Source organism: Rhinoraja longicauda, chromosome 16, assembly GCF_053455715.1.
Source record: "Rhinoraja longicauda isolate Sanriku21f chromosome 16, sRhiLon1.1, whole genome shotgun sequence".
In the NCBI taxonomy this organism is placed as follows: Eukaryota; Metazoa; Chordata; class Chondrichthyes; order Rajiformes; family Arhynchobatidae; genus Rhinoraja; species Rhinoraja longicauda.
Genome location: NC_135968.1, coordinates 6,457,428 through 6,473,633, shown reverse-complemented (window position 1 = coordinate 6,473,633; position 16,206 = coordinate 6,457,428). Strand labels below are relative to the sequence as shown.

At 47.4% G+C, this 16,206-nt stretch overlaps 2 protein-coding genes across 9 annotated transcripts in view; both read right to left on the bottom strand.

Annotated features, from left to right (window-relative positions):
* Positions 1–9,828, bottom strand: part of ccar1 (cell division cycle and apoptosis regulator 1) — a 42,273-nt gene extending 32,445 nt beyond the window's left edge. For 2 of the 7 annotated variants that reach the window (XM_078413109.1, XM_078413112.1), the window contains exons 1-3: positions 9,693–9,828; positions 6,672–6,789; positions 2,453–2,622 (exon numbers count right to left, since the gene is read on the bottom strand). In XM_078413109.1, coding sequence (XP_078269235.1) covers positions 2,453–2,622; positions 6,672–6,741 — 240 coding nt within the window. In that variant the 5' untranslated portion in view covers positions 6,742–6,789; positions 9,693–9,828. The other 5 variants (XM_078413110.1, XM_078413111.1, XM_078413113.1 and 2 more) reach the window with 5 other exon arrangements.
* Positions 9,829–12,889: 3,061 nt separating this feature from the next.
* The window catches only part of LOC144600868 (uncharacterized), a 52,481-nt gene continuing 49,164 nt past the window's right edge, over positions 12,890–16,206 (bottom strand). For both annotated transcript variants that reach the window (XM_078412750.1, XM_078412749.1), the window contains exon 8: positions 12,890–15,393. The gene's annotated coding sequence lies outside the window, so the exon portion shown is untranslated. The remainder of the gene's footprint in view (positions 15,394–16,206) is intronic.

The window sequence follows — 16,206 nt, the reverse complement described above, 5'->3', positions numbered from 1 at the left end:
GGTCCTACACACTAAATGGCAGGGCTCTGGGGAGTGTTGTGGAGCAGGGGGATCTAGGAGTGCAGGTGCATAGTTCCTTGAAAGTGGCGTAATCGGTGGATAGGGTGAAGAAGGCTTTTGGCCTTCATCAGGCAGAGTATTGAGCACAGACATTGGGAGGTCATGTTATTATAAATTACTAGGTTAATCCCCGGAATGGCGGGACTGTCATATGTTGAAAGACTGGAGCGACTAGGCTTGTATACACTGGAATTTAGAAGGATGATCTTATCGAAACGTATAAGATTATTAAGGGGTTGGACACGTTAGAGGCAGGAAACATGTTCCCAATGTTGGGGGAGTCCAGAACAAGGGGCCACAGTTTAAGAATAAGGGGTAGGCCATTTAGAACTGAGATGAGGAAAAACTTTTACAGTCAGAGAGTTGTGAATCTGTGGAATTCTCTGCCTCAGAAGGCAGTGGAGGCCAATTCTCTGAATGCAATCAAGAGAGAGCTAGATAGAGCTCTTAAGGATAGCGGAGTCAGGGGGTATGGGGAGAAGGCAGGAACGGGGTACTGATTGAGAATGATCAGCCATGATCACATTGAATGGCGGTGCTGGCTCGAAGGGCCGAATGGCCTCCTCCTGCACCTATCGTCTATTGTTATAGTTATACAAGACGTTGGTGAGGCCACATTGAAAGCATCACTCATCCTGCTGCTCTATTGTTCCATTTTTTATTCCCTCGGCACTACCTCGAGGGGTTAGAAGGTCAAATTATACAATTGCCCAGCTGCCTTTTATTTCCGCTGTAACTCAAGGTGCAAATGCGAGAAAATCACATGAGCTAGTCACAAGACTCTCACACGCAGGCTTGACATTGCTTGTTAATAAATAGCTGGAACATCTCTTTCAGCAGTAAATCAGCAAATGCTCCTGCCATGTGAGGCAGCATCTGTGGAAGGAGACAAAGTAAATATTTCAGATAAATAGATTTGTCTCCACAGACTGATCATCTTGTTCTGATTTCAAATAGCTGGCAAATACAATATTTAACACTTGAATCAAGGCAGTGAGAGGAAGAAAACATTTTCAGTGGCAAAAATCCCCCATAAATGTATTTTACGCAGCACTCAATAGCACAGACTTGGCGTGATGCTGTCGATTTCAATTATTTATTCCACCTCACATCTTTGGTTGGTTTATTCTCTCTCTATGACTGGTCCTCCGTCATGCACCTCCTTGATTCAGACGTTAAAGCAAATCAAATGTGCAACATCCTCAACTGCTGTACATGTAGCAGCGCTAACCTATTGGAATTATGATTTTACAACGGGGGTAACATACATTTTCTTGTTCTTATGCACAATTTACTACCCCATGCAAAACAGCATCTGTCCCCAAGATGTCTTCAAGCTCGAGTCGGACCACAACGCAATGTCGTTCTGGACCCTAGCATTGAATTAATATAAGTTAGACCTTCAGGACTTAGTGAGATATATCTTTGTATCCTTTGACTACAAAGATCATAAGGCATAGGAGCAGAATTAGGCCGCTTACGAGAACGATCGCAGGGATGATTGGATTAACATATAACGAGCATTTGATTGCTCTGGGACTGTACTGATTGGATGAGGGGGGGCCTCATTGGAACATAGCGATTAATGAAAGGTCGGGATAGAGTGGACGTGGAAAGGATGTTTTCAGTAGTGAGAGAGTCTAGGAGCAGAGGGAACAGCCTCAGAATAAAATGACTGCCTTTAAAATGGAGATGAGGAGGGATTGCTTCAGCCACAAGGTGATTCAATGCCATAGATGGCTGTGGAGCCAAGTCATTGGGTATTTTTAAGGCGGAGATTTCTAGGTCCTTGATTAGAAAGGGCATCAAAGGTTACAGGGAGAAGGCATGAGAATGGCGTTGAGAGGAAAAATAGATCAGCCATGATTGAATGGTGATGTTGACTCGATGGGCCAATTGGCCCAATTCTGCTCCTTTGACATGAATTTATGAACATTATCATTCATTTCGAGGGGACTGGGATGTAAAAGCAAGGATGCAATGCTGAGGCTTTATCAGGAGCTGTCAGGGCCATATTTGGAATATTGTGAGCAGTTTTGGGCTCCATATCCGACGAAGGATGTGCAGGCTTTGTAGAGGTTTCAGAAGAGGTTTACAAGCCATTTTTAAGACGGAAATTGGTAGGTTCTCGATCAGGAGGGGCGTAAAAGGTTACGGATAGAAGGCAGAGGAACGGGTTGAGGGGACAAAATATGCATCAGCCACGATTGAACGATGGAGTAGACTCGATGGGCTGAATGGCCTAACTCTGCTCCGAGGTCTTACGGCCTTCATTCACACGACGGAACAACTGCAGGCGTCGAAACGCGCGCAGTGCTGCACCGATCGAAGGAGGCGGCGTGGATTTCTCAGCAAAGCTGTCGGACACAGGAGAGAACCTCTGCAACCCCACCTGCTGCAATGCCACGGCTGCAGCCGCTGCCTGCTGTTGAAGGGCCGCCGACTGGGACAGCTGATAGCCCGAAGCCGCCTGGGTGGTCAGACCCGCTGCTGCCATGGCCGTCTGTTGCGAGTACATTGCCGGCGAAGCCCCCAGCAGTGAGGGCTGAACACCGAGGCCACCTGGCGGAAAACAACACATTTAAACATTGGAGAATCGCGTCGCGGTCACCGAGATCGGCTCAGCTTCAGGCTAGACGACAGGAACCACGGCAGAGACATCAGAAACAGCAAATGCTGAAGGGCATGGCCTCGGAGTTAAAGCGCGTTCTTTCAGGAAGGAGATGAGGAGGAATTTCTTTAGTCAGAGGGTGGTGGATCTGTGAAATTCTTTACCACAGAAGGCTGTGGAGGTCAAATCAGTGGATATTTTTTAAGTCAGAGATAGATAGATTCTTGATTAGTGCAGGTATCAGAGGTTATTTCGAGAAGGCAGGAGAACGGGGTTAGGAGGGAGCAATAGATCAGCCATGATTGAATGGCAGAGTAGACTTGATGGGCCGAATAACCAAATTCTACTCATATTCCTCATGACCGTATGCTGGAATTTTGAGTCCTAGGGGATATCTGATCCATTGGAGGGTACTCATTAAGGCACACGACCTTATTTGTGAATGGTTCACTTTATCCATGCCTTCGATCTTGTACACCTGAATAAAGTCACACAGCCTTCCACGCTCCAAAGTAAAAAATCCCAAACAACTCAACCTCTCCTGATTATTGAAGTCTGCCAGCCCAGGTAACATCCTGGTAGATTCTGAAGAAGGGCCTCGACCCGAAGAGGCCACCCATTCCTTCTATCCAGAGATGCTGCCCTGCCACGCTGAGTTACTCCAGCATTTTGTGTCTGTCTAACATCCTGGTGAATCTCGTTTGTACCCTTTCCAACTCAATGACATCCTTGCTATAGCATGGACTACATCAGTGGACTGAAGAGGAACGTTGTCTGTCCATTCCCCTTCACGGATGCTGCCTGACCCAGACTTCCTACAGCAGTTTTGTTTTTTCGCACGTCAGGAACCATCTCTTTTCAACGTCTAGTCGGATGAGGGGAGGGGGCTATCATGAAAACCTACCAGTTAATGAAAGGCCTATAAAGCTTGGACATGGAAAGGATGGTTCCAGTAATGGGAGAAGCTAGAACCAGAGGGCATAGCCTCAGAATAAAAGCACATACCTTTAGAATAGAGATGAGGAGGAATTTCTTTTGCCAGAGGGTGGTGAACCTGTGGAATTCATGGCCACAGAAGGCTTTGGAGGAGAAGACATTGGGTATTTCTAAAGCACAGACTGATAGGCTCTTGATTAGGATGGGCATCAAGTGTTATGGGGAGAAGGGAGAATAGGGTTGCGAGGGAAATATAGATCAGCCATGATTGAATGGCGGAGTAGACGAGGTGGGCTGAATGGCCTAATTCTGCTCCCATGTCTTCTGGTCTTATTATTTCAGTCAATTCTGTGGTTGTTAGCAGAGATCCACCCATTAACTGTTGTCTCCTATTTGTCCCACAGACAAATTTTAAGATTACATGGCGAGAACAGTCAACCCTTCCGTCATTCAACAGGGCCATGGCTGATCAGTCAGACACCCCACTTTCCATTCTGCTGCTCTCTCTCTGACCCCCCCCCCCCCCCATACCTTAAATATACTCAAGGACTCCCATGTCACACATCTCGATAGCAAGGTGCCCCAAATACTCTTAACACTCAGAGAAGGCATTTTTCATATAATTCTTAAATAAGCGCCCTAATATTTCTGAAACTACGCCCTCCGATTCTGGGCTCAAACATCAGAAGTAAACATCGTCTCAACATCAAAGACAGACACAAATTGCTGGAGCAACTCAGCAGGACAGGCAGCATCTCTGGAGAGAAGGAATGGGTGACGTTTCGGGTCGAGACCCTTCTTCAGACCTACACGTATCGCCTCAACCATTACAGTCGTGCACAAAGATTCCTTAATGTTTTAACAGGATTGCATCTCATTCTTCTGCGTTTCAGTGAGTAGCAGTTCCACTGAAGTCTACTGAACCTTTCCTCATTTGGAGAACTGCGGGGCTGCGTAGCGGTTGTGAACTGGGCATGTAACCTATAACCTGAAGGTGGCGAGTTCAAATGGCATTTAATACAACAACAAAAAAAATAGGGGAGAGGGGCTGTGTTTGCAATTAATGAATTTTCTAAGAGGACAACACAGTGGCACAGCAGTAGCGTTGTTGCCCTGCAGCGCCCGAGAACCGGGTTTGATCTTGACTACAGTTGCTGCCTGAATGGAGTTTGTACGTTCTCCCCGTGACCACGCCGGTTTTCTCTGCGTGCTCCAGTTCCCTCCCACATTCCAAAGACGTGCAGGTTTATAGGTTAATTGACTTCTGTAAATTTTCCACAGTGTGTCGGATAGAACTAGTTTACGGGCCATCGCTGGTTGGCACGGACACCGACAAGGGGCTGTTTCCACACCGCATCTCTAAACTAAACTAACTAACATCTTCCCACTCTATCTGCCAACTTGACGGGCACTTTATAAACCAGCATCTGCAATTCTTTGTTTCATGGGGAAAATGGGGGCAAGGAAATGGGTAAAAGGGAGCGACTGTGGTTTTTCACCTTCATCGGCAATGGTGTTTAGCCTGATTCAGAAGGTTAAGGGACTCTGAACCACTCCTGTATTTAAATACAGAACCTAAGCTAACATTACAAAAGTGCATCAGGTTAGTTTGAAGTATCTCACAATAAACCCACGTGAGTGATTCTAACCTCACTCTTAAGGGATCACATCACCCAATTTAACGAGCAGGGAAATTCACCCCTTCCCCTTGTTAACTACCAGAGTAGATTAATGTGTATGAAGGAACTGCAGATGCTGGTTTAAACCGATGATAGACACAAAATGCTGGAGTAACTCGGTGGGACAGGCAGCATCTCTGGAGAGAAGGAATGGGTGACGTTTCAGGTCGAGACCCTTCTTCAGACTAACGTCAGGGGAGAGGGAAATACATAGACAAAGAAGTGTGAAGATGTGAAAATAGGGCAAAGGGAATGGAGATCAAGGAAAATGCAGAATAGATCATTGTTGGCTGGGAGATGGTAATAACAAAGGAAACAGAGATAAAATGTAGTCGGAGACAGTAAGACTGGTCGGAGAACTGGGAAAGGGGAGGGATGGAGAGAGAGAGGGTTACTTGAAGTTAGAGTAGATAGATTCTGCATTCTTCCTCACAGCTCTTTATCCGATCTTGCTACTTACAAATAGATTGCCTCATTTGCTTCTGTACCCAATTGAAATTTCACAAGTATTTCACTGAAGTGTTGATATAAAATACTATATAAATAGCAAGCACCTTCTTTCCCACTTCATTCCAATTAAATGCTTGATGTAACAGCTTAGTTTAGTTTAACAGATACAGCATGGAAACAGTCCCTTCAGCCCAGCGAGTTGGGATAGCCCAGCGAGTCCACGCCAACCATCAATTATCCGTTCACACTAGTTATATATTTTCCCACTTTCTCACCCGTGCCCTACACACCAGGGGCAATTTATAGAAGCCAATTAACCTACAAACGCTTCACGTCTTTGGGGATGTGGGAGGAAACTGAAGCACCCGGAGAGTCACAAGGGGAACATGCAAACTCCACACATGCGGCACCTATGTTTCTACCCGAGGTGTGGATCAAACTCGGGTACCTGGCGCTGTGAGGCAGCAGCTCTACCACCCTGGTCACCATCAAGTGTCGAACAGGGAGAGCATCCAAATGTTCACTAGCATTGAGAGGGCACAAAATGCCAGCTGTGCCACTGTGCCAACAGATTTGAGGCTGTTTTACTGTGTCGAATTTGTCCGCTATCTGCTTGTGGAATGTTTACAGCTGACACCGAGTGCCTCAACTGCAAACAAGTGACAGCATGCCTCACCACGACGCACAAAGGAAGCATTCAAACACTGACTCAAAACATTGTGTCACTGAAATAATGCAGGAACCCCTGTTATCAAACGGTCCCCCTGCTGGATAGAATATAAATCATGCTAATCACAGCAGGATCTGAAGGTGACCCCGGTATACTGATGACAAAGTGGTACACTTGTTGAGACTGAACACATGCTGCCGGGATTTGCGGAGAGGTGGACGAAGAGATATGGACACAACAAACACCATTACGGAGTCACACTGACCTGGCTGTGTAACTGCAGCAGAGAACTGCGTGGACCATGGGGGATTCTTCTGACCTCCATACTGAGCCATACTCGGGAAGCAAGCAAACCACCTTTATTCCTATATTGTTCAGTTATTCTAGGAGTTAAAAATAGTTATCATGATTCTGGCGTCCCAAATTTCAACATGCAAACAGTAATAATATCAAAGACAAACACAAAACGCTGGAGTAACTCAGCGGGACAGGCAGCGTCTTTGGAGAGAAGGAATGGGTGATGTTTTGGATCGTGACCCTTCTTCAACTCAGACATTATTCCAGATTCAGGGACAGTTCCTTCCCAGCTGTTATCAGGCAACGGAAACTTCCTCTCACCAATTAGACCGCGGTTCTGACCTCCCATGTACCTCACTGAAGACCATTGAACTAGTTTTAATTGGACTTTATCTTGCACCAAAGGTTATACCCAACATCCTATATTTGTACACTGTGGGCGGCTTGATTGTAATCATGTATAGCTTATTGCTGAATGGATAGTATGCAACAAAATGCTTTCAACTGTACCTTGGCACATATGACAATAATAAACTAAACCAACCCCCAGGAAAAACACCACCCAGGGTACCTTTGTAGAGAAAATATCCTGAGGAAGGATGTACTGGCTCTGGAAAGGGTCCAGAGGAGGTTTACAAGAATGATCCCAGGAATGAGTTGGTTAACATATGATGAGCATTTGACGGTATTGGGCCTGTACTCGCTGAAGCTCAGAAGGATGGCCACAGGAGATACTTTTTCCCTGAGGCTATCAAACTGTGCCCAATTGTCTGTCGTGGGGTAGACTGACTCTCCTTCCTCCTTCTCTGTCTCCTTCCCCCTCCCCAATCCTGGGCTTTCCACTCGTCACTTTAATTTCATGTTTCATGTTCCCTGTTGTGTTTTGAGTTTTATCATAAGAGATAGGATTAGAATTAGGCCATTCGGCCCATCAAGTCTACTCTGCCATTCAATCATGGCTGATCTATCTCTCCCTCCTTCTCCCCATAACCTCTGACACCGTACTAATCAAATATGATCGATCAATATGATCGTTGGCAGACCAATTGCCCTCCTGGGATAAAGTATGAGGTGGGGACCTCATTGAAACGTACAGAATAGTGAAAGGCTTGGATAGAGTGGATGAGGACAGGATGTTTCCACTAGTGGGAGAGTCTAGGACCAGAGGTCAGCCTCAGAATTAAAGGATGTTCCTCAAGGAAGGAGATCAAGAGGAATTTCTTCAGTCAGAGGGTGATAAATCTGAGGAATTCTTTGCCACAGAAGGCTGGAGGCCAAGTCAATGGGATCTTTTTAAGGCAAAGATGGATATATTCTTAATTAGTACCAGTGAATGGGGTTAGGAGGGAGATGTAGATCAGCCATAATAGAATGGCAGACTAGACTTGATGTATTGAATGGCCCAATTCTGCTCCTATCACTTAAGACCTTATGAGCACACCAATTTAGAGGGAAAATACCACCAGTGCATCAATGTAAGGAAATAACTTCAGATGCTGATACAAATCGTTGGAGTAACTCAGCAGGTCAGGCAGCATCTCAGGAGAGAAGCAATGGGTGACGTTTCGGGTGGAGACCCTTCTTCAGACTGATGTCAGGTGGACGGGACAAAGGAAGGATATAGGTGGAGACAGGAAGAGAGGGACAAAGGAACTATCTAAAGTTGGAGAAGTCAATGATCATACCGCTGGGCTGCAAGCTGCCCAAGCGAAATATGAGGTGCTGTTCCTCACTGTGGCACTGGAGGAGTCCAGTGCATCAATGCTCAGCGAAAATGCCCCCAGCATACCACTGCACGGGGAAAATACCCCGTTGTACCATTGCCTACGACAAATACCTCCAGCACACCATTACATGGGAAAATACCCCCAGCACAACATTGCACAGGATACATAAAACACCAGCACACCTTCGTACAAAGCAAATACCCCCAGCACACCACTGAGCAAAGACAATATCCTCAGCACACCACTTAAGCAGAGAAAATACATTCAACACAACATTGTACAGGGAATATACTCCTAACATACCGTAACACAGGGAAAATCTCCCTAACAGATCATAACACTGGGAAAATCCCGCTAGCACACCACAGCACAGAGAAGATGGCGGTGCACACTGAGCAAATGGCCCAACAGTGCCCAGGGGGTACACACACTTGTGCACCAATCCGCAGGATGGATATCCATCCATTCAAAAATATAAGAATAAATACCTCAACCACACCGAGCTAAGGGTAAATACCCACTCCAAACTACAGCACAGGATAAAAAGGCAGGGATAAATATCCGCACCACACCAGCAGGCGGGCCAAACACAGGCCGCCACCGGCGCCCAAGGTAAACACCCGAGAGGTATCAGCCAAGGGCAAGAATAAGTCATGAGAGCCACAGTTTAAGAATAAGGGGTGGGTCATTTAGGACTGAGATGAGGTCTCGACCCGAAACGTCACCCATTCCTTCTCTCCTGAGATGCTGAGTTACTCCAGCACTTTGTGAATAAATACTGAGGAAAAACTGAGATGAGTTGTGAATCTGTGAATTCTCTGCCACAGAAGGCAGCGGAGGCCGATTCACTGGATGTTTAGCTCTTGGGGCTAACGGAATCAAGGGGGACGGGGAGAAAGCGGGGACGGGACACTGATTTTGGACGATCAGCCATGATCATATTGAATGGCGGCGCTGGCTCGAATGGCCGACTCTGCCTGCACCTATTTTTCTATGTATCTATGTAAACATACAGTGCATCACCGTGCTTGGGGGAAGGGGCTCAGGGAGCCGCCGCGCACAAGGCCAGGGGAGCCGCCGGCCTCGCCTCACCCGGCCGCCCGGCGCCGCCGCCGCTCTTGCTGGATCCCAGCGCTGTGAACGGGAGGAGGCGAGATTGCCCGGCGCGACGCACTGGACGTGCCCCCTCCTCCCGCTGGGCGGCCCGCAGCCCGGCCAGGGTCCGGGAGGGACCTCAGGCCGAGGCCTCGAGTAAAACTCACCGCGGCCTCCATCAACCGAGGGCAGCCTCAGCACCCAGGCACGGCGCTCACGTCAACGCGCACGACCTGACGCAATCGCGCTCAGGCAGGCCAGCGCGCTCAATCGGACATCAGCACGCTCAATCGGACGTCAGCACGCTCAATCGGACGTCAGCACGCTCAGATTGACGTCTACACGCTCAGACGGTCGTCTACACGCTCAGACCGACGTCAGCACGCTCAGCCTGGCCAGCACTCTTCGGCGCTTTCTTTGCTCTAAGGCCGACGTCAACACGCTCAGACAAACGTCATCGCGCTCAGGTCGACCAACGCCCTCAGGCTGACGTCAGCACGTTTGGATCAACATCAGCACGCTCAGGCCGGCCGGAGACGAACGGCGGGACGTCATCACAGTGTTCGGCGGCACCGCCACAGGCCATTCGGCCCGACCTGTCTCTGCCGGCCTGGATGCCCTGTTGGCCCCATGTTTGGCCTTTATTCCTCCAAACCATTCTGAATCATTTTCTCTTTTCTGTGCCCCATCCCATGTGTGCATCCATTCCTCCCCCTATCCAGCACCCTTTCATAAGATAAACACAAAATGCTAAAATAGTGAAAGGTCTGGATAGAATGGATGTGGAGAGGACGTTTCCACTAGTGGGAGAGTCTAGGACCTGGAATTAAAGGACATACCTTTACAAAGGTGATGAGGAGGAATTTCTTCAGTCAGAGGGTGGTGAATCTGTAGAATTCATTGCCACAGACAGCTGTGGAGCCTGTCAATGTATATATTTAAGGTGGAGATTGATAGATTCTTGATTAGTACGGGTGTCAGGGGTTATGGAGAGAAGGCAGGAGAATGGGGTTGAAAGGGAAAGTAACTCAGCAGGTCAGGCAGCATCTCAGGAGAACATGGATAGGTGATGTTCTGGATCGGGACCCTTCTTTAGCAATAGGTGTGTACACAAAATGCTGCTTTACCCGCTGAGTTTCTCCAGCACTGTGTTTTGCGTGATAAACATCTTCTGAAGTGCCGTCTGCAAGGACAAAGTTGTTGTTCATGATGACATGGAATTGATTCTTGCAAGGGTGGGCATGATGGCGCAGCTGTAGTGTTGCTGCCTTACGGCGTCAGAGACCCGGGTTCGACCCTGACTACGGGTGCGGTCCGTACGGAGTTCGTACGTTCTCCCCGTGACCTGCGTGGGTTTTCTCCGAGATGTTTGGTTTCCTCCCACACTCCAAATACATGCCGGTTTGTAGGTTAAGTGGCTTGGTATAAATGTAAGATTGTCCATAGTGTGTGTAGGATAGTGTTAGTGTGCCGGGATCGCTGGTCGGCGCAGACGCGGTGGGCCGAAGGGCCTGTAACTCTAAACTTAACTAAACTAAACCAAACAAGATCACAGAGAGGAAGGTGCAACCGAAAATGTTGGAGGGGAACAAGAAAACAGACATCTCACATTCCGTGACTCTAAGGTTTTTCACCATTTTTTGCAGTTTGCAAGATCAAAGACAGGGTAAAGACAATATTTCCTGAAACTTCGTCTAAATTTATTTTCCAATAAATTCCATTTATATTCTCCGACCTCACTTTCCTGAAATAACATTCCAGATTAAGCTCGCAAGAACAATTCAGCATTACTTTCTACTCAAAGTTCAACGACCATTGTGTTGGAAGAAGGGTCCTGACCCGAAAGGTCGCTTGTCCATTTCCCCCACATGTGCCACCTGATCTACTGAGTTCCTGCAGCACTGTTTTTTCCCGATCAACCGTTGAGCCTCACTGGAATGTTCCAACCTCTCAAAATTTTTCCAAAGGCACGAGCCAGGAAGAACATTCCTGGCTCATCTCTTTAAACTGGAGACCAGATGCCGAGCCTCAGCTCCCAGTTCTAAAGTTAGCACAACTTCCATCCTCAGCCACAAACATACCAGTGCAGTTCCTCAAGTATTTCAAGAGTCAAGAGTGTTTTATTGTCAAATGTCCCAAAATGGAGGGGACCATTGATCACCCTTGCACAAGTCCCATGCTATTCCACTTTTGCATCCTCCAGACTAGGGGCAATTTACAGGGGGCAATTTACAGGGGCCAATTAAGCAACAAAACTGGACGTCTTTGGGATGTGAGAGAAAACCGGAGGAAACCCACGCGGTCTCAGGGAGGACCTGGAGCAGACAGCACCCATGGTCAGGATCAAATCCGGGTCTCTGGCGCTGTGAGGCAGCAACTCTACCGCCGTGCCGCTGCCTGTAGTGGAGATGTCAGAGATGACCATGGAGTGCACAGCAATTCGACCACTGAATCAAGGAGGGGGAAACCACTCCTCTCTAGGAAGGTGTAGTGTTCAGTCGGAGGTGCCGCTGAGAAGCCGAGGCCGGAGCCTCGCGGTCCGGGCCTCGTGGGTCGATGAATCCCGCGGCCACTGGTGCCTGGATCTGCGGAGCCCGTGACTCGGTCGGCACCACGGAGGCATCCGGAGAGGAGCTGGCAGCGTTAGTGGAGAGGTTGGTCGATGATGGCGCCGACCGTCGGACGAGGATGGACATGTGGAAGTGAGGACGCCGCTGCCGAGGGAGGAACAACGGAGGGTCCGGAATGGGGGGAGACGGCCGTGAGGGAGGGGGAAGAACAATGGGGACTGGGCATGAGGGGACTGCCATGAGGGAGGGGGAAGAACAATGCAGTGAGATGTATGAAGTCAGAAAAATCCCCTGGGCCTGACCAGATATATCCATGGACACGGTGGGAAGCTAGAGGAGAAATCTGCAGGAGCTTGGCTGAGATTTATGAATCATGTTTAGACACGAGTGAGGTCATTTTAATGAAGTATAATTTTGCTCATCAGAACAATTTATACTCTGATTTGACCCATTGATGTGCCTCAGAAAAATGTCTGGTTCTGGAGAGATTTCTGTTTTCCACAGGTATGTTTCTGTGATGTTTCTGAAAGAGAGGTCAATTTGCTACAGGGTTAAAAAGTGCATGTAGTACGATTAAGCTCAGTGGATCAGTAATGTCCATACTCGATTCACACAAATAAATAGAGTTCAACACTCTTGAATAATAATTATTTTTACACACTTAGACTTCGCTGATGTTTTATATTTTATTTATATTTTAAGCTGACATATACGATACAGTAATATAGAGATATTTTTACATATACTTGTAAAATTACAATTCACATTAAGAAAGTTGTGATAAACAATTCCAAATATAAATCGATGTGTTAAGGCATATATTATTAAAACAAAATTAAAGCTTATTTTACAAATCAGTTAAAAATCATATGGTTTACAATATTTTCTATTGATTTCATCAAATAATAGTGGTTTGGTTCTGCTTTTCAGCAAGATTTCTGCCATAGTTTGAATGATGGGTTGGCAGCAAGCCCTGAGAAATGGCTGAGGCGGTTTAGTGATTCTTTGGAGATGTTGCCGAATCCTTGTTCAAAAAACATAGAAAATTCCCAGCATAGATTTATACTCACAACTTGCTTAGAATCTGGTGACCTGCCTTTGTTTTACCACTGATACACAAGGAACTGTGGCACAGCAGTAGAGTTGTTGCCTTACAGCCCTTGCAGCGCCGGAGACCCGGCTTAAATCCTGACTACGAGCGCTTGTCTGCACGGAGTTTGTACGTTCTCCTCGAGACCGCGTGGGTTTTCTCTGAGATCTTCGGTTTCCTCCCACACTCCAGAGAAGTACATGTTTGTACATTAATTGGCTTGGTATAAGTGTATATTGTCCATAGTGTGTGTAGGTAAGATAGCGTTCATGTGCGGGGATCACTGGTCGATGCGGACTCTGTGGGCCCAAGGGCTTGCTTCTGCACTGTATCTCTAAACTAAACTTAACAACAGGTGCTGGAATCTCACGTAGGAAACAAAGTGCTGGAGTAACTCAGCGGGTCAGGCAGCATGTGTGGGAAGGAACTGCAGATGCTGGTTTACACAGAAGATAGACACTAAATGCTGGAGTAACTCAGCCAGTCAGGCAACATGAAATGGAATAGGTGACGTTTCAGGTCAAGACCCTTCTTCAGACTGATTGTAGTGGGTGAGAAGTAAGCCGGAATAGGGGAGAAGCAGGACCTGTATGGGAGATAATTGGCGGAGCGAGGGAGGAAGGGAGGGAGGGAGGGAGGAGGGGAGCGAGGAAGGAAGGAAGGAAGGAAGGAAGGAGGGTCAGGCAGCATCTCTGATGGGAATGGATAGGCAACCTTTTGGGTCGGGACCTTTCTTCAGATATTGCAGGTGATTGGGGGTGAAAGCTGGAAAAGAGATGGGGGTCGTGCAGAGCCTGGCAAGTGATAGGTGGATACTGGTGAGGGGGTAGTTGGTTGGCAGATGGGTGCACATAGGCTAGAGATGAAAAGATGGCAAAAGAGGTTTTTGTGTCACACTAGTTTTGTGTTTTCCCATTTTCTCATCTACTCTCCAAAAGGAGCATTTTTTACGGAGGACAATCAACCTACAAACCCGCATTTCTTTGGGATGTGGGAGGAAACTGGAGCACCCGTAGGAAATGAAGGTGGTCTCAGGGAGACATCCAAACTCCGTGCAGACAGCAACCGTATTCAGGATTGAACCCAGGTCCCTGGCACTGTAAGGCAGTAGCTTTACCAGAAGCGCCACTGTGGCATCCTTTTTGCAAGAAAAGGAATTTATGAAACTATCTATGAAAGCTTTTGGAATGTGCAGGAAGGAACTGCAGATGCTGGTTTAAACTGAAGGCAGACTCAAAATGCTGGAGTAACTCAGTGGGACAGGCAGCATCTCTGGAGAGAAGGAATGGGTGACGTTTCGGGTCGAGACAGCCTGAAGAAAGTCCGAAAAAGGATCTCGACTCAATCCTATTGCTAATGAGGGCGTGCAGCGTAGGTTTACTAGGTTAGTTCCCTGGATGGCGGGACTGTCATATGTTGAAAGACTGGAGCGACTAGGCTTGTATACACTGGAATTTAGAAGGATGAGAGGAGATCTTATCGAAACGTATAAGATTATTAAGGGGTTGGACACGTTAAACATTGGAAACATGTTTCCAATGTTGGGGGGGTCCAGAACAAGGGGCCACAGTTTAAGAATAAGTGGTAGGCCATTTAGAACTGAGATGAGGAAAAACCTTTTCAGTCAGAGAGTTGTGAATCTGCGGAAATCTCTGCCTCAGAAGGCAGTGGAGGCCAATTCTCTGAAGAGAGAGCTAGATAGAACTCTTAAGGATAGCGGAGTCAGGGGGTATGGGGAGAAGGCAGGAACGGGGTACTAATTGAGAATGATCAGCCATGATCACATTGAATGACGGTGCTGGCTCGAAGGGACGAATGGCCTCCTCCTGCACCTATTGTCTATTGTCTATCCTTCTCACCAGAGAGGCTGCCTACCGTGCTGAGTTACTCCAGCTTTTTGTGTCTATCAAAGCTTTCAGAATGACGATGTGTGAGTTTTATTTGAGGGAGCAATGTACAACACTGGACTTTGGCCCCATCTTGTGCAATTGAAAAGGTAAACAGATATAATCTCTGGTATTGCCGATCTGGCAAGTTGGGATGTTTGAAGTAATTACATTTCCAGGTTCCCAAATGATTGTCCGAAGTACTCTTCTAACAATACCAACCACGATTGGCTCATTACTGCAGTCCCACAACCTAGCAGCTTCCTTTCATCAGTTGTTGATTCATTGTTCGATTACTCACTTCTTTAGAGAGCGTTCTTGTCTGAAACGGTAACAAAGAAAATTGCAAGATCGGCAGGATCATCCCAGGTCGCCCCGACATGTTAAAAGCTGTTGGGAATCATTTGACAGAGTTTCAGTTTAGATTGGTTTAGTTTAGAAATACAGCGCGGAATCAACCACATTGGCCCACCAAGTCCGTGCTGATCAGTGATCACCACACACTGCATCATCCTACGATACGATACGATCAAACTTTATTTATCCCAGGAGGAAAATTGATCTGCCAACAGTCATAAAAACACAAAATACATGAAACACGAAATTAAAGTGACAAGTGGAAAGGATTGGGGATGTGCAAACATTGGGGAGGGGGGTGGGGGAGGAAGGGAGTCAGTCTCAGTCTACCCCACGACAGAAGGGGGAGGAGGTGTACAGTTTGATAGCCACGGGGAAGAAGGATCTCCTGTGGCGTTCTGTGCTGCATCTCGGTGGAACCAGTCTGTTGCTGAAGGTGCTCCTCGGGTTGGCCGGTGTGTCATGGAGGGGGTGAACTGTATGGTGCAGGATGCTCTGCAGCTTGAGGAGCATCCTCCCCTCCAAGACCACCTCCCGTGAATCCAACACGCACTAGGGACAATTTACAATTTTACCAAGCCAATCAGCCTCAAAACCTGTATGTCTTTGGAGTGTGGGAGGAAACCGGAGCTCCCAGGGAAAACCCACGCAGGTCACGTGGAGAGCGTACAAACTCCGTAAAGACAGCACTGTAGTCAGGATCGAACTTGGGACTCTGGCGCTGTAAGACAGCAACTCTATTGTGGCACTGCCCATTAAACAGTGCTGCAATAGAGTT